This window comes from Ranitomeya variabilis, chromosome 7 (genome assembly GCF_051348905.1).
Source record: "Ranitomeya variabilis isolate aRanVar5 chromosome 7, aRanVar5.hap1, whole genome shotgun sequence".
Classification (NCBI taxonomy): domain Eukaryota; kingdom Metazoa; phylum Chordata; class Amphibia; order Anura; family Dendrobatidae; genus Ranitomeya; species Ranitomeya variabilis.
In genome coordinates, this window is record NC_135238.1 from 50,162,276 (window position 1) to 50,184,643 (window position 22,368).

General features: G+C 46.9%; 2 protein-coding genes across 2 annotated transcripts in view; both read right to left on the reverse strand.

Moving 5' to 3' along the window:
- MOSMO (modulator of smoothened) overlaps positions 1 to 6,731 on the reverse strand; it is a 36,667-nt gene extending 29,936 nt beyond the window's left edge. The window contains exon 1 of the mRNA XM_077275052.1: positions 6,442 to 6,731. Within this exon, the coding sequence (XP_077131167.1) occupies positions 6,442 to 6,547 (106 nt within the window). The 5' untranslated portion in view covers positions 6,548 to 6,731. The remainder of the gene's footprint in view (positions 1 to 6,441) is intronic.
- Positions 6,732 to 16,587: 9,856 nt separating this feature from the next.
- UQCRC2 (ubiquinol-cytochrome c reductase core protein 2) overlaps positions 16,588 to 22,368 on the reverse strand; it is a 30,498-nt gene continuing 24,717 nt past the window's right edge. Inside the window, exons 12-14 of the mRNA XM_077275053.1 lie at positions 18,716 to 18,792; positions 17,514 to 17,667; positions 16,588 to 17,082 (exon numbers count right to left, since the gene is read on the reverse strand). Of these exons, the coding sequence (XP_077131168.1) occupies positions 16,999 to 17,082; positions 17,514 to 17,667; positions 18,716 to 18,792 (315 nt within the window). The 3' untranslated portion in view covers positions 16,588 to 16,998. The remainder of the gene's footprint in view (positions 17,083 to 17,513; positions 17,668 to 18,715; positions 18,793 to 22,368) is intronic.

Consider the following 22,368-nt stretch of genomic DNA (forward strand, 5'->3'; position numbering starts at 1 on the left):
TAAAACTTTTTTTTTTCGTTAAAGTTGCTGCTAAACTTTTAAACTATCTAATATCCTAACAAGATAAAAAGATATTAGAAGAACGATGCCGATGTAAAGTAGAAATATGGGAAATGTTATTTATTAACTTTTATCATGGATCACTATCTGGCTTGTACAGACATTCACCGTTTGAAAATAGCTCATTTCTCAAAATGTTTGTCAAATTTCCAAAACTTTCGTAAATAGATGCAAAACCTACATTTACAACTAACAAAATTTCATGACACATTTCGCTTTATCATACAAAGTATGCAAATTGCCTTTTCTGAGCCAGGCGAGCATACATGGCGCAAAAGTCTCCTCACTCTGACATGCCAGGCCTGGCTTGTCACTCTTCACAAGGAAAAATGTTACCCCTTAGCAACATGTCAGATTTGAAAAATTTGTTTGGATACCAAAAAGGGTTACATTTCAACTGCTTGACCACCCCCCACCCCCATATCATCCCTCAAAGATGAGAAGGAAAGCTCCCAGATACATCAGACATTCAACCAGTCCGATCTGAATCTGCAGACTTTCTTCTGAGGAGCACAAAAGGCCTTTGTTATAATTGGGCCAGTCATAATGCAAACTGCCCACCCCAATTCCAGAAAAAAGTGGGTAGACAGAAACTGGCAAGTGGTTTCACCAGCCCTGCTCATCTGCTCTAGGCTCTACAGCTGTCCTTCTTATACTACCATTGTTCTGGAAGGAGCATAGTGAAAGAGACAGACTCACAGATTGCGCTGCTGCTTTCTAGCAAACCTCTCTTCTCACACCAGCAATGGATTCACAGCTGCACTGCTCAGTACTGTTGTAAAATATCCTCCATACTGCTGCTGAACATATGTTACATAAAGACAGGAAAGCAAGAAAACCCTCAGGTATGCGAGTGCTGTATATGGAAGATCTCATAGAGAGTAATAACCCACTAGCTCAGAGACAACTACTAATTAAAGAACTGGTAAAAAAAAAGAAGGATACAGGTGTTCTAATGGCCAGAAGTAGTGTTATTTCCCTACATGTACACACGTTACAACGTATTCTGAAATTAGTCTGCAAAACAATGGGTATCCTCCTCGCTCAAGTGATGGCCTGCCATTAGTCTGCAAAACAATGGGTATCCTCCTCGCTCAAGTGATGGCCTGCCATTAGTCTGCAAAACAATGGGTATCCTCCTCACTCAAAAGCTCCAGTTCATGTTAACTTCTGATATGTCCATATAATAACCATGTCAAGATTGCCAAAATAACACGACTTTTGATCTTTGAAAAATGAGCATTTCTGTGGTTTAATAGGTTGGGCTATGGATATATTCATCTGTTCGGACCCAGATGGGTTGACGTTCCTGACTCCCACCCGGCATCAAGCTTAATTTCGATGATTAAGACAAGATACATCGCCCACAAAGCGACTATTAATTAAAAAGGCCTAGACAAAGATACAATCAATCTGTAATGTCGGAGATCTGGATGTTTTCCCGTCTTCTGATCAATGCCGCGAGTTACTCTGGTCAGGCTGGAGGTGCCAGGCAGACCCGGCTAATCCAATTAATGCTGCAGGGGCTCCTGCAGTCCAGCGGATACCACTGGACTGTACTATTCGGATTTATTACATTATTTTCAATACACCAAGATCAGTTCACAGAGGAATAAATGCAAACGGATTTAGATAATTAAATTAGACATCTAATTTAAAAGTCCTAAAAAGTTCTTATTTTTTTACGAGACTATAAGGTAGCATCGGAGTTAGATGGTACAAGCCCATCGGGTGCCATCATATAATCCCACTATAAGGGTATGTTCATATATCCTATATGTTCATTCAATGTGGAGAAAAAAGAAAGATGCTACCTGCCCCCGACAGTTGCTGATGGGGGAGTTAAGAGTTAACTCAATAACCCCCATCCTCTTGTTCGCCATTCAGAGCTTTCTCTGTTGACAACATTTGACAGAACAGCAAAGCCGAGCCTTCATTTGTATTCATACATTGTGGCTGCGCTCCAGTTTTTCCCCATAATCAATACATATTATTGCTGCAATTTATCCAAAATTGCCGCAAAAATGTTGTTGCTCTACTGTGATTGTGGCCAAAAAAAGAGCAGAGCAAATGCATCCTTAGCCGACAGCTAAGTGTATAGGCATCGTAAAGGGAGTCTGTCAGCACATTTTTATTATGTAATCTGAGAACAGCCTAATTTTGAGGCAGAGACCCCGATTCCAGTGATGTGTCACTTCTGCTGCTGTTTCAACAAAAATCAGTGTTTTATCAGCAGGAGATTATCACCAGGGCTGTGGAGTTGGTAAGCCAAACCTCTGACTCCTCAATTTTCATGACACCGACTCCACCAAAATGGGCTCCGACTGACTCCACAGCCCTGATTATCACTACAGGACTAGGTGTCTCGTGCCTCCTAGTCAACTGCTCCATGTAACCCTGCTCCCACCACTGAATAACAGATTTCTGTCAATGTACAGTGTACAATAAGACACTACCCATTTCCGCAGCAGCACCAAAATTCCACGTAGACATTTGCTGTTACATGTGAACAGAGTTATTGAAACCCTATCAATATAATGAGGATGGTGATCAGGAAATCGCCTCTATGGGGTCTCTTATTCTTGCTTAGGATACATCGTTCAAAGGGATTTGTAAAAAGTTGTAATCCGTAATAAAGTCTCTCCTAAAAAAAAAAACCACAATAACAATGATCTACAATACCATTAGCAGGTTTATTTTTTTTATCGCACTATAGACGCTGAAGTAACATCTGGCCCCAAAAATAAAACAGTTAAAAATCCTTTTTATTTAGACAGAGTCTTAGACCTACGCCAGAACCCTTATTTACGCCAATTTCTGATACAAATTAAAGCCACTTTGTCGGACTCCTAGTGCGGAGCCCCTTCTGCTAAGGCCACACAGACAGGCTACATAGGAACATGTGCAAAAATCAAGTAAGGACATTTACTTGGAAATCAACCACATTCTAAAGTCAGGTACAATTCCCATCTCCATTTACAAAGGCAATGTCTAAACAATCCACTAATGGTGCAGCCGGCCGGTCGATACAAAGCCTAAGAAACAAACAAAATAACTCAGTTCCTATACAAAATCAATTTTAATTCTTTGGTTACAAGAAAGAAAAAGCCGCTCTGAAAAAGCAACGGCACATAGACTGCAGCCATGAATGATGTGAGAGCAGGCGGTGGTCCGCTGCCAGCGCTGTGTAGACCACCTCACTTCTAATTATGGCTGCTTGGAAGAAAACGAAAACCTCCCTGTAGAGTATAAAGTGCTGATAGCCGTGCTGCAATATACAGGTATCCATCAGATGTCATCAGTGGGTGCAGGCAGCAGGTAGCACCATACGCTGCCTCAACAACTTGCCCTTCTGGACATTTTGGCAACAACAATCACTGAAAGTGGGAAGAGGGGTCTCATGGCTGAGAATCCAAACAGCAGACATCTCATCATAGATCAGTGACAGCGCCCCCCCCCCCCCCCCAAGTCATGGTGTTATTGCCAAACTAACACTCCCAACGTGACAAGCAACCATATACACACATTATTTATTATATACACATATATATATACACAACATATCACCCATCAAGTGATAAATGTATGCTTACTGCTGGAAGCTCCACTGATCATGACATAGGGGAGCCAAGATCCACTGTGTGAATGGATCGGTACTGAGCTCATGGAACCAGACATTCTCCACAGCCATCCACATACACTTCCATAATGATGTCGCCTAAAGCCGACCCCACTACGACACAATGACCTGCAGCCATCCCGTAACATCTCCACCATGTCGTGACCTACAATCACCCCCTACTACACCACAGCCGTCCCCTACATCTCCAACACGTCATCTGCAGCCGTCCCCTACATCTCTATCCCGTCACATGCAGCCATCCCACAACATCTCCATGTTGTGACCTGAAGCCATCCCGTAAGATCTCCACCATGTCATGACCTACAGCCATCCCCTACTATGCCACGGTGTCAACACCTACAGCTGCCACCTACTACACCACCGTGTTGTCGCCTACAGCTGTCCCCTACATCTCCACCAAATCATCCCCCACATCTCCACCACGTCGTCCCCTACATCTGCCCCCTACATCTCCACCACGTCGTCCCCTACATCTGCCCCCTACATCTCCACCACGTCGTCCCCTACATCTCCACCACGTCCCCCCACATCTCCCCCCTACATCTCCACCACGTCGTCCCCTACATCTCCACCACGTCATCCCCTACAGCTGCCCCCTACATCTCCACCACGTCATCCCCTACAGCTGCCCCTACATCTCCACCACGTCGTCCTCTACACCTCCACGTCGTCCCCTACAGCTGCCCCTACATCTCCACCACGTCCCCCCCTACATCTCCACCACGTCCCCCCCTACATCTCCACCACGTCGTCCCCTACAGCTGCCCCCTACATCTCCACGTCATCCCCTACAGCTGCCCCCTACATCTCCACATCATCCCCTACAGCTGCCCCCTACATCTCCACGTCATCCCCTACAGCTGCCCCCTACATCTCCACCACGTCGTCCTCTACACCTCCACCACGTCGTCCCCTACAGCTGCCCCTACATCTCCACCACGTCCCCTACATCTCCACCACGTCGTTCCCTACAGCTGCCCCCTACATCTCCACCACGTCGTCCCCTACATCTGCCCCCTACATCTCCACCTTGTCGTCCCCTACATCTGCCCCCTACATCTCCACCACGTCGTCCCCTACATCTGCCCCCTACATCTCCACCACGTCGTCCCCTACATCTCCACCACGTCCCCCCACATCTCCCCCCTACATCTCCACCACGTCGTCCCCTACATCTCCACCACGTCATCCCCTACAGCTGCCCCCTACATCTCCACCACGTCATCCCCTACAGCTGCCCCCTACATCTCCACCACGTCGTCCTCTACACCTCCACGTCGTCCCCTACAGCTGCCCCTACATCTCACCGGGTCCCCCACGTCACCCCACATCATCACGTCGTCCCCTACAGCTTCCCCTTCATCTCCAGCACGACCCCCCACATCTCCCCCCTACATCTCCACCACGTCGTCCCCTACATCTCCCCCCTACATCTCCACCATGTCGTCCCCTACAACTGCCCCCACATCACCCCCCACATCTCACCGGGTCCCCCACGTCACCCCACATCATCATGTCGTCCCCTACATCTCCACCACGTCGTCCCCTACATCTGCCCCCTACATCTCCACCACATCGCCCCCTACATCTGCCCCCTACATCTCCACCAAATCATCCCGCACATCTCCACCACGTCGTCCCCTACATCTCCACCACGTCCCCCCCACATCTCCACGTCGCCCCCCTAATCTCCTCCGTACGATCCTGCCATGGGTGAGGGGTGATCTGTCTAGATTTCTGGTCATATTTCAGAGATGGGACAATACAATGTCATTTGCCCTAATGATACAATTACCGGGAGATTTCCTCCAGGAATTCCCGGCGCAGAGCTCGGTGAGTCCGCCCCGGCTCTGCCCCGTGTGTGCGGGACCCCCTGCCCCACAGCCCGGCTCAGCGCTCCTGGTGCCCCACAGCCCGGCTCAGCGCTCCTGGTGCCCCACAGCCCGGCTCAGCGCTCCTGGTGCCCCACAGCCCGGCTCAGCGCTCCTGGTGCCCCACAGCCCGGCTCAGCGCTCCTGGTGCCCCACAGCCCGGCTCAGCGCTCCTGGTGCCCCACAGCCCGGCTCAGCGCTCCTGGTGCCCCCGCAGCCCGGCTCAGCGCTCCTGGTGTCCCCGCAGCCCGGCTCAGCGCTCCTGGTGCCCCTCAGCCCGGCTCAGCGCTCCTGGTGTCCCCGCAGCCCGGCTCAGCGCTCCTGGTGTCCCGCGCAGCCCGGCTCAGCGCTCCTGGTGCCCCACAGCCCGGCTCAGCGCTCCTGGTGTCCCCGCAGCCCAGCTCAGCGCTCCTGGTGTCCCCGCAGCCCGGCTCAGCGCTCCTGGTGTCCCCGCAGCCCGGCTCAGCGCTCCTGGTGCCCCACAGCCCGGCTCAGCGCTCCTGGTGCCCCACAGCCCGGCTCAGCGCTCCTGGTGCCCCACAGCCCGGCTCAGCGCTCCTGGTGTCCCCGCAGCCCGGCTCAGCGCTCCTGGTGCCCCACAGCCCGGCTCAGCGCTCCTGGTGTCCCCGCAGCCCGGCTCAGCGCTCCTGGTGCCCCACAGCCCGGCTCAGCGCTCCTGGTGCCCCACAGCCCGGCTCAGCGCTCCTGGTGCCCCACAGCCCGGCTCAGCGCTCCTGGTGCCCCGCAGCCCGGCTCAGCGCTCCTGGTGCCCCGCAGCCCGGCTCAGCGCTCCTGGTGTCCCCGCAGCCCTCCTCCGCTGTGCGCTCCCCGCACCGGGCGCCAGCCCCCAGCCCTGCCCTCACTCACCCGCGGACTCCCCGGTGTTTATCCAGTCCGGGTTGGCGATGCTGGCGATGGCAAAGATATCCGCAGCCAGAAACAGACATCCTGAAATGATGGTCAGTTTATCCATATCTTTCCCCCCCGCCGCCGCTGGGCCTCCCGGTGCCCGCTCCCCTCTCAGACGGAGGGGGGCGATCCCTCCGCGTAAACCACCAACCCAGCGCTGGGACCGGGCCGGATTCTGCCCCGGAACTCAAACCCCCCCTCTCCTGAGACCCCCGGAAGTAAACAGCGGGCAGTGTTCCTCCCACCGATACTGACCGCTCCGCCCTCGCCTTGTTACTATGGAAGCTGGCGCAGGACAACCTCTCCCTAGCAACAACGATCGTGTCACGTGATACAGGGGGGATTGGCTGCACGGTGCTGCTGTTCTCCCTCACATAGTACCCTAAGGAAATGGGGAGGAGCTGTCTATAGCAACCAATCAGGCTGCTGCTCTCATTTTCCAAACAGCGGTTGAAATGTGAGAACTGACATCTAATTGGTTGATTTTTTTTTATTGTCTTTTACACAGTCCTATAAATTTGTGTCATCAATTTCTTTTTCTGAAGCACAAATGTTTGTAAAATATTTTTTTTGTTGCATTTTTTTAATATGGAAAATAGAAAAAATTGGAGTCCAGCTCAGCAGGACTGGATCTTCCGTTTCTTTTTATTTTTCAAAAGAAAATATGGTGCATACGAAAGAAAAATTTACATTGTCGACATGACCCAGTTGACGCACGCACGCACAGAATGACGTATCCCCATGGCGGCGTGTGTCAAATTTTCTGTCAGAGTTTGACAGCAGCATTTAACAGGTTAATAATCGAAGTCTGAGCACCGCCCCACCCTCAATAGTTAGAGGTGGGTCCTGGCTGTAATCTACAACCATGATCTGCCGGGTATGGGGCGAGCTCACCCCATGAGCCCGCTCCATACACCCGCTTCCAAAGTGTGCCGTACATGTACGGCAGAGGTCCTGAACGGGTTGAACAAAAACATCCCGTGAAGCAGTTAGGAATTGCAACCATTTTTCTACAAAGCCTCCTCATTTCAGGGGCTCAAAAGTAATTGGACACCTTAAAAGGAACCTGTGACCAGAAAAAAATGCCATTAACTTGCAGATATGGGGTTAATTTGCAGGTTAAAGGGAACCTGTCACCCCCAAAATCGACGATGAGCTAAGCCCACCAGCATCAGGGGCTTATCTACAGCATTCTGTAATGCATTGTGTAATGCTGTAGATAAGCCCCCGATGTATCCTGAAAGATGAGAAAAAGAGGTTAGATTATACTCACCCAGGGGCGGTCCCGGTACGATGGGCGTTGTGGTCCGGTCCGGGGCCTCCCATCTTCATCAGATGACGTCTTCTTCTGGTCTTCAGGCTGCGGCTCCGGCGCAGGCGTACTGTCTGCCCTGTTGAGGGCAGAGCAAAGTACTGCAGTGCGCAGGCACTGGGCCTTCTGACCTTTCCCGGCACCTGTGCACTGCAGTATGATTCCCCCCCAACTGTGACCCCCACACAAGCCTCCATGCAGTATAATTGCCCCCAAACCTCTCCACCCTATATAATGGCGTCCACTAAGGCTACTTTCACACATCAGTTTTTTGCTGTCAGACTCAGTCCGGCAAACTTTGAAAAAAAACGGATCCATCACACATTGTGAAAAACTGATGCGTCAGATCCGTTTTTTCGCCAGATCCGACTAGCTGATCCGGAGAGGGAGAAAGAGACCAGAATGGAAAACGCTAAGCATGCTCAGTTTAAAAAAACGGAATCTGTCACCGGATTCCTCATTTTACAGATCCGGCGCCATAGGCTTCTGTTACAGCAAACGCCGGACGACGCCTGATCCGTAACTGTCCATTTTTTCGATGGACACAAAAAGCGTTACTATGTCCATTTTCTCCGGCCGCCGGAAAACAAATTTTCGATGGATCCAGCGAAAAACAGATGAAACGTGAAGCCATCAGTCGCTGATACAAGTCTGAGCAAAAAAAAAACAGATCCGGTGGCAACTTTTGCCGGATCCGTTTTTTTTCAAAATTCGCCTGATTGTGACTGACGGCAAAAAACTGATGTGTGAAAGCAGCCTTAGTATGATGGACCCCACACAAACCTTCACACTGTATAATTGCTTGCATACAGTTTAAAGACTGCTACATAGTCCTCCAAATATTAGCCCCCACATAGCCTTCTATATCCTATAATGCGCTCCCCCTAGTCCATACAGTATAATTAATTCCCCATAATCCTCCATACAATATAATCCATTGCTCATAGTCCTCCATACAGTATAATTCATTCCCCATAGTCCTCCATACAGTATAATGCACCCCATAGTCCTCTATACAGTATAATTAATTCCCCATAGTCCTCTATACAGTATAATTCATTCTCCCTAGTCCTCTATACAGTATAATGCACCCCATAGTCCTCTATACAGTATAATTAATTCCCCATAGTCCTCCATACAGTATAATGCACCCCATAGTCCTCTATACAGTATAATTCATTCCCCATAGTTCTCTATACAGTATAATTCATTCCCCATAGTCCTCCATACAGTATAATGCACCCCATAGTCCTCTATACAGTATAATTCATTCCCTATAGTCCTCTATACAGTATAATTAATTCCCCATAGTCCTCTATACAGTATAATGCACCCCATAGTCCTCTATACAGTATAATTCATTCCCCATAGTTCTCTATACAGTATAATTCATTCCCCATAGTCCTCCATACAGTATAATGCACCCCATAGTCCTCTATACAGTATAATTCATTCCCTATAGTCCTCCATACAGTATAATGCACCCCATAGTCCTCTATACAGTATAATTCATTCCCTATAGTCCTCTATACAGTATAATTAATTCCCCCTAGTCCTCTGTACAGTATAATTCATTCCCCATAGTCCTCCATACAGTATAATGCACCCCATAGTCCTCTATACAGTATAATTCATTCCCCATAGTCCTCTATACAGTATAATTCATTCCCCATAGTCCTCCATACAGTATAATGCACCCCATAGTCCTCTATACAGTATAATTCATTCCCCCTAGTCCTCCATACAGTATAATGCACCCCATAGTCCTCCATACAGTATAATGCACCCCATAGTCCTCTATACAGTATAATTCATTCCCCATAGTCCTCTATACAGTATTCTGGCCACCACAATTTTCTCACAGAAAAAACAAACAAAAAACCCCCCACAATCCTCACGCCTCCTTCTTGTTCCACCGCTGCTCCAGCCTCTGCAGCGAGCATTCATATGAAGCACCGCACATCTCAGCGTAGCGTGCACCATGTTGTGATGTCATCGCATCTGCTCAGCTGAGACGTCAGACACCGAGGAAGAATGATGGAGGAGGAAGCATCAGCTGACGTTCCCTCTTTCATCATTGCTTTCAACTGTAAGGGTGACGGGTGAGGAGGCCTGGAACCGGAGATGCAGGCAGTACAGGGGGATAATGTCTCCCTTCTCTGTCGCAGAGTTTAACTGTATCGGCGCGCTGATACCAATTGTCACACTTTAAAAAGAAACTGGACAGGTTAACCAAAACATTCTAACCACCTTGTGAACTTTTAGAACCTTATTCCGGCACTCCAGTAATGAGTGAATAAACATTTGTGAAAACTGAACTTTTATGGGGCCACTTACCATAACCAAAAACCAGAGTAATCTGGCAATGCATTAACTCACCGGGACTAGTCTGGGCTCTGTAGTTGCAGTCCCTCTTCCCCGGATGTGATTGACTATTCCTACCCTGTCTGGATCTTCTCAGCATTGTCTTTGCGGTCTGAGACTAAGGGTCTGTTTACACAGTGACAGGCGGCACAATATGACCAAAGTTCGTTTGACTGCCTGTTTATACATCAGACCAAAGTAAACGATGCGCACTGAGTGCTCTATACTGGATCATTCTGTGCTCGTAGGCCATAGTTCTTGGCAGGGATAGTCCCGTTTACACAGGATGAAGAGCTTTTATGCTCATCTAGTGATCGGCAGCCTGTTTTTGCATCTCCCCAGGGTCCTGGTCGTTGCAGTAATATCATTCTCCTCTAGGGGGGGAGTGATGTTACGTTTGGAGGCAATAAAGGAGATCTCTTTACCAGGTATCACAAACATACACTGCAACCTTGTGTCCTCGTTCTTCACTGCGCCTCACACCATCCACCATCTACATACTGGAAAGCCCTGGGGACATACTTCACCTGTGGGAAGATATACCATCTAGCTGCCATAACATCACCCCCAGCGGACCCCTTTCCCTTTTACACGGACGTCCCTAGGGCCACGGACTGGGTCAGCCACCGTGACATCCCCCTTGAGAACCTAAGGACCCGGTACCGAGTACCCCACTGCCCTTGGGGGCGATCCAAACTCATGGCAAGATAATTGTTAAACGAGTGTTTTTAACGACACTCATTCACGATTATCTGGCATTGTAAATGTCCCTTAAAGAGGTTGTCCACTTCTCAATCCGTATCTTTGCCCCCAATGAAATAACACATACTCCCCTCTTCCAGTGCTGTTCCAGCGGTGGCAGCACTGTCTCTCCCAGGGCTCACGTGACATTATGTCACACGATCCCTGTGGCCAATCAGCGGCCACTTCACTCTCACCGCCTTCGGATAAATCAGGTATCCTGAGTGAGAGCTGCTGCTCTCTCACAGGAGACAGTGCTGACACCACTGGAACAGCGCAGGCACCAAAGTATGTTTTTTTTTACTGGGGGGCAAACATGTTGATTAACAAAGGGTTGTCTGAGTATTGGAAAACTACTTTAAGAAGTTCAAGGAATGTCAAACACACCTGAGGGTGTAACTGCAGATACTGAGGTCAGCTAATTATTATTTATTATTATTATGCCACTTATTCCATGGCGCTTTACATGTGAGGAGGGGTTTACATAATGAAAGACAAGTACAATAATCTTTGTCAATGCAAGTCACAACTGGTACAGGAGGAGAGAGGACCCTGCCCGCGAGGGCTCACAATCTACAAGGGATGGGTGAGGATACAGTAGGTGAGGGTAGAGCTGGTCATGCAGCGGTTTGGTCGATCGGTGGTTACTGCAGGTTGTAGGCTTGTCGGAAGAGGTGGGTCTTCAGGTTCATTTTGAAGGTTTCGATGGTAGGAGAGAGTCTGATATGTTGGGGTAGAGAATTCCAGAGTAGGGGGGAAGCACGGGAGAAATCTTGTATGCGATTGTGAAGAGGAGATAAGAGGGGAGTAGAGAAGGAGATCTTGTGAGGATCGGAGGTTGCGTGCAGGTAAGTACCGGGAGATGAGGTCACAGATGTATGGAGGAGACAGGTTGTGGATGACTTTCTATGTCATGGTATTGCTTTTGTACTGGAATCTCTGGGTAATGGGGAGCCAGTGAAGGGATTGACAGAGGGGAGAGGCCGGGGAATAGCGGGGGGACAGGTGGATTAGTCGGGCAGCAGAGTTTAGAATAGATTGGAGGGGTGTGAGAGTGTTAGAGGGGAGGCCACAGAGCAGGAGGTTGCAGTAGTCAAGACGGGAGATGATGAGGGCATGGACTAGGGTTTTTGCAGATTCTTGAAGAATGTACGGATCCGGGAGATGTTTTTGAGTTGAAGTTGGCAGGAAGTGGAAAGGGCTTGGATATGTGGTTTGAAGGAGAGATCAGTGTCAAGGATTACACCGAGGCAGCGAGCTTGTGGGATTGGGGAGAGTGGGCAGCCGTTTACTGTAATGGATAGGTTTGTTCGGGGGGTCGCGTGAGATGGGGAAAGATGATGAATTCTGTTTTGTCCATGTTAAGTTTTAGAAATCTAGCGGAGAAGAAGGATGAAATAGTGGACAGACATTGTGGGATTCTGGTTAGTAGGGAGGTGATATCTGGTCCAGAGATGTAGATCTTTGTGTCGTCAGCATAGAGGTGATACTGAAAGCCATGAGATTCTATGAGCTGTCCCAGGCCAAAGGTGTAAATGGAGAAGAGCAGGGGCCCTAGGACTGAACCTTGTGGGACTCCGACAGGGGGCGAGGTGAGGAGGTGGTGTGCGAGTGGGAGACGTTGAGGCTATGTGCACATGTATAATGGTCCATTGCGGATTTTTCCGCAGATTTGATAAATCTGCATGGCAAAAACGCTGCGCTTTTGCTGCAGATTTATCACGGATTTACCGCCGTTTTTCTGCAGATTTCACTGCGGTTTTACAACTGCGGTTTTCTATAGGAGCAGCTGTAAAACCGCTGTGGAATCCGCAGAAAGTGACATGCTGCGGAATGTAAACCGCTGCGTTTCAACGTGTTTTTTCCGCAGCATGTGCACAGCATTTTTTGTTTCCCATAGGTTTACATTGTAATGTAAACTCATGGGAAACTGTTGCGGATCCGCAGCGTTTTGCACATTGTGTGCACATAGCCTGAATGTCCAGTCAGTTAGGTATGATGAGATCCAGGACAGGGCCAAGTCTGTGATGCCAAGAGATGAGAGGGTCTGTAATAATAGGGAATGGTCCACTGTGTCAATGGCAGATGACAGGTCCAGGAGAAGGATAGAGTAGAGCAGATGAAAACACTTATCATTAAGGCCACATTCACATGCTGCGGAAAACATCTGGTCAAAAATCTGTAACAAATCTGCATGGGTTTCTTGCGGATATAGCTGTGTATTTCACCCTGCTTTATTACAAATGTGACTATCGCTTTTTCTTCCAAAGACTGCATTAATTTCTATTTCAAGGGGATCACTCACCTTTGGAGACTTTTTTTTTTTCTTTTACTTAAATGCAAGTATTTGGGAGAAAAAAAAATAATTTGGGATATCCGATTCATTAAAAATGTTGCACTCTTTACCTATGAGATCATCTGTGTTGCACCATCTATTGTGGACTACAGAATGAGTCAACTGAGGATAAGGCAGTGAGCTCGGTCTGACTACACTTTGTAACTTAACTGCCTTTTTCTGAGCTCCAATGGAATGAATAACAAAAATAACAGACACTCAGCTGTTGCTCTCCTCCAGGAGATGAAGTTAGTGGTGTCTAGGCCCACAGAGGTGTGTGAGCTGGACTATGGGCTCACAAAGGAGTGCCAATGCAAAGCTGACCCCAGCTGAGCAATTCTGCGTCTGCATGTCAGTGATTTGCAGGGTCTTGTCATTAAGTTTTTTTTTTCCCTTTAAAAGTGAAGTGGGTCGGCACTATTAGAAAAGCCAAGAAGTGCTGCCACCTACTGGACTAACAAAATATACCCAGTAGCATGTACAGTTGTGTGATGATTTCTGGGCACCTCGGAGACTTGGCAACTTCACAAGACGTGTTAAGGGCAGTTTACACGACACGATGGCGGGAGCTAAGTGACCGCTCATCAATGTGCACAGAACAATTGGTAACAGATCGTTCTGTGTGCATAGACTGCCATTGTTCTCAAGGGATGATGTGCTGCCGAGAATGAGGACTTACAAGTAATTTCACCCAATGAATGAGCGTCTGGCAATCGCCTGTCTGTGTAAACTGCACGATTATCGGATTTCGAGCATTCCCAAGAACCCGTGTTCACTATAAATTGGCCATACTGTTAGGGTATGTTCCCATGTTTCCCTTGCGGAAAGCGTGTATGTGTATATATATATATATATATACATATATATATATATATATATAATCAAAAAAAGAAAAGCAGCACAAAATAGAAAAATGTGGACTTTATTGCCTGAACGGCGTGGCCCCAAAGGTCTCTGTATTCATAGTGAGGAATGGGATGCCCCACTTAATTGGGGAGGGTTTCCTCAGACCTTGTGACTCTTTGGGCTTATGCCCTGGCCCTTTAAATCCTGCATGCAGCACATCTGAACTCGCCCCAGTAGAAGTATTAGAAGTCTTTTCTATTGCTTCCTGATGTTACGTTTTTGCTTTTCGGCTTAATAAGAATCTGAGGATGCTGGTTAGGCACATTCTTATTTATTTATTATTTAGTTTTTCCTTAATTTTGATGATGTGGAGATTTGGCACTTCATGTGGCATCTTTCCCTTAATCAATATGGCGCCGCGGTCTTCATGGTGGCTCTGCGCAACTGCGAGCCTGTGCAGTATGGGTCTTTGATAATGAGCGCACTAGGATGCCGGAGACCGTGGTGTGCATGAGAAAACAACATTATATGTGTAAGTTCGCTGTAATCATGATTTTAGGGATTGGGACACCTGGTTTTTTTGTAATTACTAATTGCTCATTGAGCAAAGTTTAAGAATAATCGCGCAACATGTAATGTAATATGTTCACTAACAATGAATTTAATAAGGATATTATAAGTCACATTGATGCACTGTTTTATGGACTGTTAATATATATATTTTATCAGTATTTATAATATTATACATAATGAATTTTGTAATTGGATATGTATGAGTTCTGTATAAAGGGTTGTCTCACTCATGTGCTCACTGCTTGAAAAAGGATTTTGTATCCGAAACGTTGCCATGCCGTTCAGGCAATAAAGTCCATTTTTTTTCTATTTTGCGCTGCTTTTCTTTTTTTGATACTATAACTGGAGGCTATTGGAGTGCTGGTTGGGAAAGCTCTGCACGCCATTGAGGTAGTATTGGATGCTGTTCCAATACAGGGCAAGATGATTGTGAACGAGCCTTGTTAAACGCTTGTTTCACAATTATCTTGCCTTGTAAACAGGCTGCCAATCACCCCCAAAAAACCAAGACGCTCTTTCTTCAGGCGAGTTGACTTTTCATACAACAACAAAATAAGTAAATCGTTCTCGGCGGTATTGCATCCTGTGTAAACAGGACTCTCACCGCCGAGAAGTATAGCACCTGTGTACACTGCCTGATTTAGTACAGATTGCTCTGTGTGCATCACTTACGTTGGTCAATTAACCGTCGATCAATAAGATTACCAATTGGCGGTTGTATCGTGCCGCCGGTCAGTGCGCCTTAACGGACAACTTAAACATCCTATTTAATGAATTTTAAGAAATCGATTTAACTGTTTTTACATAGCAGCTAAAGCAAGAATTTACCTACCGAGTAACCAGAGACAACCTAAGATGACCTACCTACCGAGACGACCAGAGCACAAACCAGGACAGACAAGCAGCAGCCTCTCCGTACCATGTTCAGGTACCCTTACGCTATGTTCAGATCACAGTTTTTAGGAGTGGTTTATTTATTTTTTTTTTTAAGCGCATCTGCCACCAAAACGCTTCCTATTGCACTTTGCTGTTAATGGCTATGTTCATACAAGAGTTTTTCGAGCAGATTTTGAAGCTGAAGCTCCCTAGTTTTTGAAGAGTTTCCTCTCAGTCTCCAAAAAGACACATGTACATAAAGCCAATATGAAAGGGTTTTTTTCCTGGAGCGATTAGGTGTGTGTGATAATCCCGGATGGAATCTGCTATACACTATCAAATGGCTACCAAAAATGCTACAAGGAGCAAAAAAAAAAAAAAAGTTCTGAAAAACTGTTCAAATTTATCAGCCTTAACCGAACACCATTGATTTTATTGGGCAGCACGTAAGGTGCGATTTCTGCAGTAGGTGCGCTGCCAGGATCCCTCGCAGATTATTGTATCTTTAGGAGACATTGTGATTAAGTTACTGGGCGAGAACACTTCCAACCAAAAGAGAATATGTCCAATACTGTGATACAGGATTGTTTACATTGAATAGGCCGCTGTTGAGGAAGACAATCTAGTAAGTGGTAATAATGACCCCAAGTTAGGAGTCAATTGATCAGGTTTCCAGAGGACAAGACACATTGGCTAAATGAACACTTTATCCATTATCCCTACTCGCTTTGGTTAAGCTTAAAAGACCTACATAACCATTCAATGTAAAAGTATGGATGACATTTTTGACAGGCTCTAAATGTCCAACTCTTGGGCAAACCAAACGTTTCTCACCTGCCTCATTTGAAAAAGAAAAACAAAAAAAAGTTTACACAAATAAGAGATTTAGGCAAATTTCTTTAGTGTGTTAATTTCGTCCATACTTCAGCCTAGATTGGAAACCTCCCTCCTCAATACATCAAGGCAGTGCTGTGATGTCTTACTACAGGTATATAAGATAAGGCTTCTCATTGTAGAGGGCTCATCATACCCAAGATATCAACATAGTTCAACAAAATGATAGAAATAGTAAATCTTTATTGTATGTTATGCTGCAAACACACACGTGAGCTCATCCCCCAATATATTACGATCTGAAGCCTTTGTTGATTCCACGTCAGCTTTTTACATGTATGGCTTAATGTCATAAATAAGTTCAGCTACATGGTGTGGATCAAGGGGTCCACTTGTCATTCTTAGGCCGGGATCACACATGCAAGAAACACAACCGAGTCTCGCATGTTAATACCCGGCACTGCTGCCGGCACTCAGGAGCACTCCAGCGCGCGGCCGCATAGCAATACATGGAGCGGCACGCTCCGCTCCGGAGTGCCGGGTATTAACATGCGAGACTGGGCCGTGTTTCTCGCATGTGTGATCCCGGCCTTAGCAAGAGATCTGGCTTCTCCACAGGTGACTTCCTCAGACATTACAAATCAGAAGCAAAGGGAGTATTTTCCAAGTTTCCTGAAGCGGCTAATGATTTCTTTCCAGAGACAAACTTCTTTGCCGCCTAAAAAAAAAAAATTATAATTCAAAATTAATATAATATATTCTTAATTTAATACCACAAATCAGACATAAAGTCCTCCAAAAAAATAAGTTTGGATACAATCTTCACATAGGAAAGTTAGCGGGGTAAGTGACGTCTCATTTAGATACCTTCCGGCTCACAGATTCTAATGATACAGGTGATCAATACCTGCCGCTTGAGCACTAGCGCCGGCAGAAACCTGTTGATGATGTTTTTCACTGACCCCGCTCACCTCCCGATACGGAAATGAGGAATAAAATTAACCGAAAGACATTTTAAATATAGTATGTCTTGCCCATTACAGGCTATTAATACCTTCAGCCCATACACTATATACGGCGTGGATTGTTTCCTTTTATTTCATAAAGGGAAAAAAAAAAAAAAAAAGATATCTCCCCCAGAAGACTCACATTTACTACATCGGCACTGGTGACAGCATCTATGTTCTGGATGACGGCCGCTGGTGATGAGTAGGAGCCGGACGCCAACGCCTGGGTGCCAATCTCATTAAACAGCCCAGAGGAATTCTCCACAGACAGCAGATAATGTGCTTTCAGCTGGTTCCTGAAACAATGGTCACTATTCTCACCATTTTGAACACACACCACTTTCTTATGGGGTTTTGTTTATGCTATAAAGAGCGGACACCATTTATCAACTAAGCTTTTTACGCTTTAAGTAAGGGACCTTTGCACAGGCTTTTTAACATCTTAACCAAAAACACGGAAAAAAGGTACAAATCATCCGATATATGCGTTCTAATGTTGATGAAAAAATACTGATGCAAATGACATCCAGGTGAAATTTGCCTTACGTATTTTTACATCCTTTCACTCAGGAGCGTTTTAAAAATATTATTCTCTAGAATTGGTGCAAATGAATATGCAGGACTCGGTCCATCGGCCACGTCAGTAGGCTTTGATTGCTGGAAGGTCGCCCCGAGACCTGCCAGTTAACTCTCGGCTCTTCTCATCAGTTGAGCAGCAGATGCCAAAGGTAGAAGGCAGGTCTCAGGGGCTTAGGTCCAGCGGTCAGAGCGTACTGACGTGGCCGATGGACCGAGTTCTGTACAAACTCTAATGTACTCCCAACCCAGACATTTATAGCACATCCACAGGATAAGTCCAAGGGTGAAACCACAAGTTGAGGCTGGCCGCAGGTAGCTGACATGCCCTCCAGCCGCAGTGATCAATAGCCAGATAATTGTGTTTCAAAATCATACTGTCCTTGGCCTGAGTGGGTGGGAAACGTTTTGGCAGTATGTGGCCAGTCAACCCTTGCAGCTGTGAATGGCAATGAGGAGTAGACCTCCCAAAGTGAATGGGGAGTCATGCATGTACACCCACTTCTCTAATCACAGTGGCTGTGAGACGGGGATAGAGAGAGATATATATATATATATATATATATATATATATATATATATATATATATATATATATATATATATATATATATATATATACACACCGTATATATTATATATAAATATACATCAGAATTTAACAAATGGCTGCTGTGAGAAATTTTAGACCAAGCTTCTACAAGATAATCCTAGAATTGTCCATCCGATATTATACCGATGTAATCCAGAGGGTCTCTTATTACTTACTTGGCCCTTGTAATATCAGCCTCTGTGACACTGCCTTGTGCAACAACCTTCACCTGATTCACTGCAGCTTTAATCACCTAAAAAAAACAGAAGGTTATAGTAGTTTGGGAACAAGTGTATACTAATATTACAAGAAACACAGTGTATGATCCACCACCTGTACCGACCTCCCACCGTGTATAGGTTTAAGCACAGAGGAAATAAATTAATGAACGTCAGGTCAATTCACAAGATGGAAGATTTATCGCCGCCGATACAACCCACTTCAGATAAAACGTAACTGATTTTCATTTGCAGAAAGGTCTGAAGCAAATATCCCCTTAGGTTAAGAATCCGCAATGAGTTTTTGATGAAGCATATTTTCGCTCCACAAAAAATGCAACGTATTACAGTGGCAGCAAGTGGATGGGATATATAGAAATCTTATGCCCACCGTATATTTTTTTTCTACACTAAATAAACTAACCTGAGGTGCGTTTTTGAAATCCACAACATGTTAATTTCTGTTGTGGGTACGCCGAGTTTTATGTGCGGAATTTCCCCATAGCATTTCATTAGATGCTGAAAATAAACAGGTAAAAATCCATGCGTTTTTAGTGTGTTTCTGCTGTGGAAACAATTCTTTTAATGGTACAATCTCTACTTCCTGTCAACTGCTGCCTATCATCCTGCAACAAGTCCTTTAATCTGTCCTAATAAAAAAAGCGGGCCACTCTCCTTCTCCCACCTGCTCTCCCTTTCTCTGCTTCTCCTCACTGCTGGCGACATATCTCCCAACCCTGCCCCCCCACAGCTCATACCTCCCATTACTACCCCTTCCTATCGCTCCCTATCTAATATAAACTACCGCAATCTTTCCAACATACAAAACCCGTGCCCCTGACGCCCACCCCCCTGCTCCCTCTCTCTGGAGCACTCTGGAATGACCGCTCAATCTGCAATAAGCTTCATGTGATTCACAACCTTTTTCTCTCTCACAACCTTGCCTTCCTTGGCCTCACAGAAACATGGCTAACACCCTTTGACACCGCCTCACCTGCTGCGCTGTGTTATGGCAGCCTCCACTTCACCCACACCCCTCGCCCCAGCAACAGACATGGTAGAGGAGTGGGTCTTTTCCCTGCACCTTTAACCCAATCCCACCACTTCCCTCCCTTATCCTCTCCTCTTTTGAAGTCCACTCTGTCCGCATCTACTCTCCCTCCAACCTCCAAGTGGCCGTCATATACCGACCTCCAGGCCCGGCCACTGCCTTTATTGACAAATTCTCCACCTGGTTCCTTCACTTTCTCTCTGCTGACATTCCCACCCTCATCAGGGGTGACTTCAACTTCCCCACTGATAGACTTCAGTCAACAGCCTCCAAACTTCTGTCCCTTACTTCATCATTTGGACTTTCTCAGTGGTTCTCCGCAGCCACCCACACGGACAGGCATACACTAGACCTGGTATTCACACGTCTCTGCTCTCTATCTAACTTCACCGCCTCCCCTCTCCCTCTATCCGACCACCATCTGCTCACCTTCTCATCCCTGTCCTCCTCACCGGTCACCCATGTCCAGCAACATGCGCACCCCCGCAGAAACCTTGAACACCTAGACTCCCACATGCTCTCTGACTCTATCCTACCACTGGCATCCATATCCTCACTCCACGACACAGACAGCGCCGCTGCTTCCCACAATGCCACTCTCGCATCTGCTATTGACACAGTTGCCCCTCTCGTTAATGGCAGAGTGTGACGTATCAATTGACAACACTGGCACAATAACACCACTAAAAAGCTCCGGCAACTGTCCAGGGTTGCAGAGCGGCATTGGAAGAAAACACATTCGCAAGACGACTTCACTGCATTCAAACAGGCAACACTCGCTTTTAAATCTGCTCTCACCTCTGCTAAACAGGCCTACTTCACAACCCTCGTATCTTCCCTATCCTACAGCCCCAAACAGTTATTCAAAACCTTTAACTCCCTCCTCCGCCCCCCATTGCCCCCTCCAACCTCCCTCATCTCTGCTGAGGACTTTGCCACACACTTTAAAAATAAGATCGACCAAACAAGACAAGTCTTCATTGTTCAACCACCACAACCCCTTTATATACCAGACCAATGGCCACACCCTATAACCTCCCTCTCCAAGATCACTGAAGGGGGGCTTGATTGTATCCTCTCCAAAACGCACCTCACCACCTGTGCGCTCGACCCCATCCCACCTCCTCCCCAACCTCACCACCACTCTTATCCCATCCCTAACCCATCTCTTCAACCTATCACTAACTTCTGGCACCTTCCCTTCTGCTTTCAAACATGCCACAATCACGCCTATCCTTAAAAAGCCAACCCTCGATCCAACTGCTATGTCCAGCTATCGCCCAATATCGCGGCTCCCATTCGCTTCCAAACTCCTGGAGCAGCACGTCCACGCTGAACTTTCCTCCTACCTCTCATCTAACTTGATCTTTGACAATCTGCAATCTGGTTTCCACCCTCATCACTCAACTGAGACAGCCCTGACCAAAATTACTAACGACCTACTGACAGCCAAAGCTAACGGACAAAACTCTATACTTCTCCTTCTAGACCTGTCCTCTGCCTTCGACACAGTTGAACACTGCTCCTACTACAGATCCTCTCCTCCTTTGGCATCAAAGACCTCGCCCTATCCTTGATCTCCTCATACCTTTTCAACTGCACATTCAGCGTCTCCCACTCCCACACTACCTCCTCATCCCACCCTCTCTCTGTTGGAGTCCCCAAAGGCTCTGTTCTTGGACCCCTACTATTCTCAATCTGTACACTTGGCCTGGGACAACTCAAAGTCTCATGGTTTCAAGTACCACCTGATGACACTCAGATCTACCTTTCTGGCCCAGACGTCACCGCTCTGTTGTCCAGAATCCTAGTGTGTCTATCAGCCATATCGTCCTTCTCCTCTCGCTTCCTCAAACTCAATGTGGACAAATCTGAACTCATCATCTTTCCTCCATCTCATAGATCTTCCTTACCTGATCTATCTATCGCAATAAAGGACATCACGCTTTCCCCAGTACCGGAAGTCCGCTGCCTCGGAGTAACCCTTGACTCTGCCCTGTCCTTCAAACCGCACATCCAAGCTCTTTCCACCTCCTGTCGCCTCCAGCTCAAAAATATCTTCAGAATCCGTCCTTTCCTCAACAGTTAATCTACTAAAATGCTTGTGCATGCCCTCATCATCTCCCGCCTCGACTACTGCAACATCCTTTTCTGTGGCCTACCTTCTAACACTCTCGTACCTCTCCAGTCCATCCTTAACTCTGCTGCCCGACTAATTCATCTCTCTCCTCTCTACTCCTCCGCTTCCCCCCCTCTGCAAATCTCTTCACTGGCTCCCATTCCCTGAGTGTATCCAGTTCAAATTACTAATACTGACCTACAAAGCCATCCGTAACCTGTCTCCTCCATATACAGTATCTCTGAACTAATCTCCCGATATCTTCCCTCACGTAATCTCCTCCTCCCAAGACCTCCTCCTCTCCTCCACACTTATTCGCTCCTCACCCAACCGCCTCCAAGACTTCTCCTGAATATCCCCCATCCTCTGGAATTCTTTGCCCCAACACGTCAGACTATCAACCACATTCGGATCCTTCAGATGGAACCTGAAAACCCATCT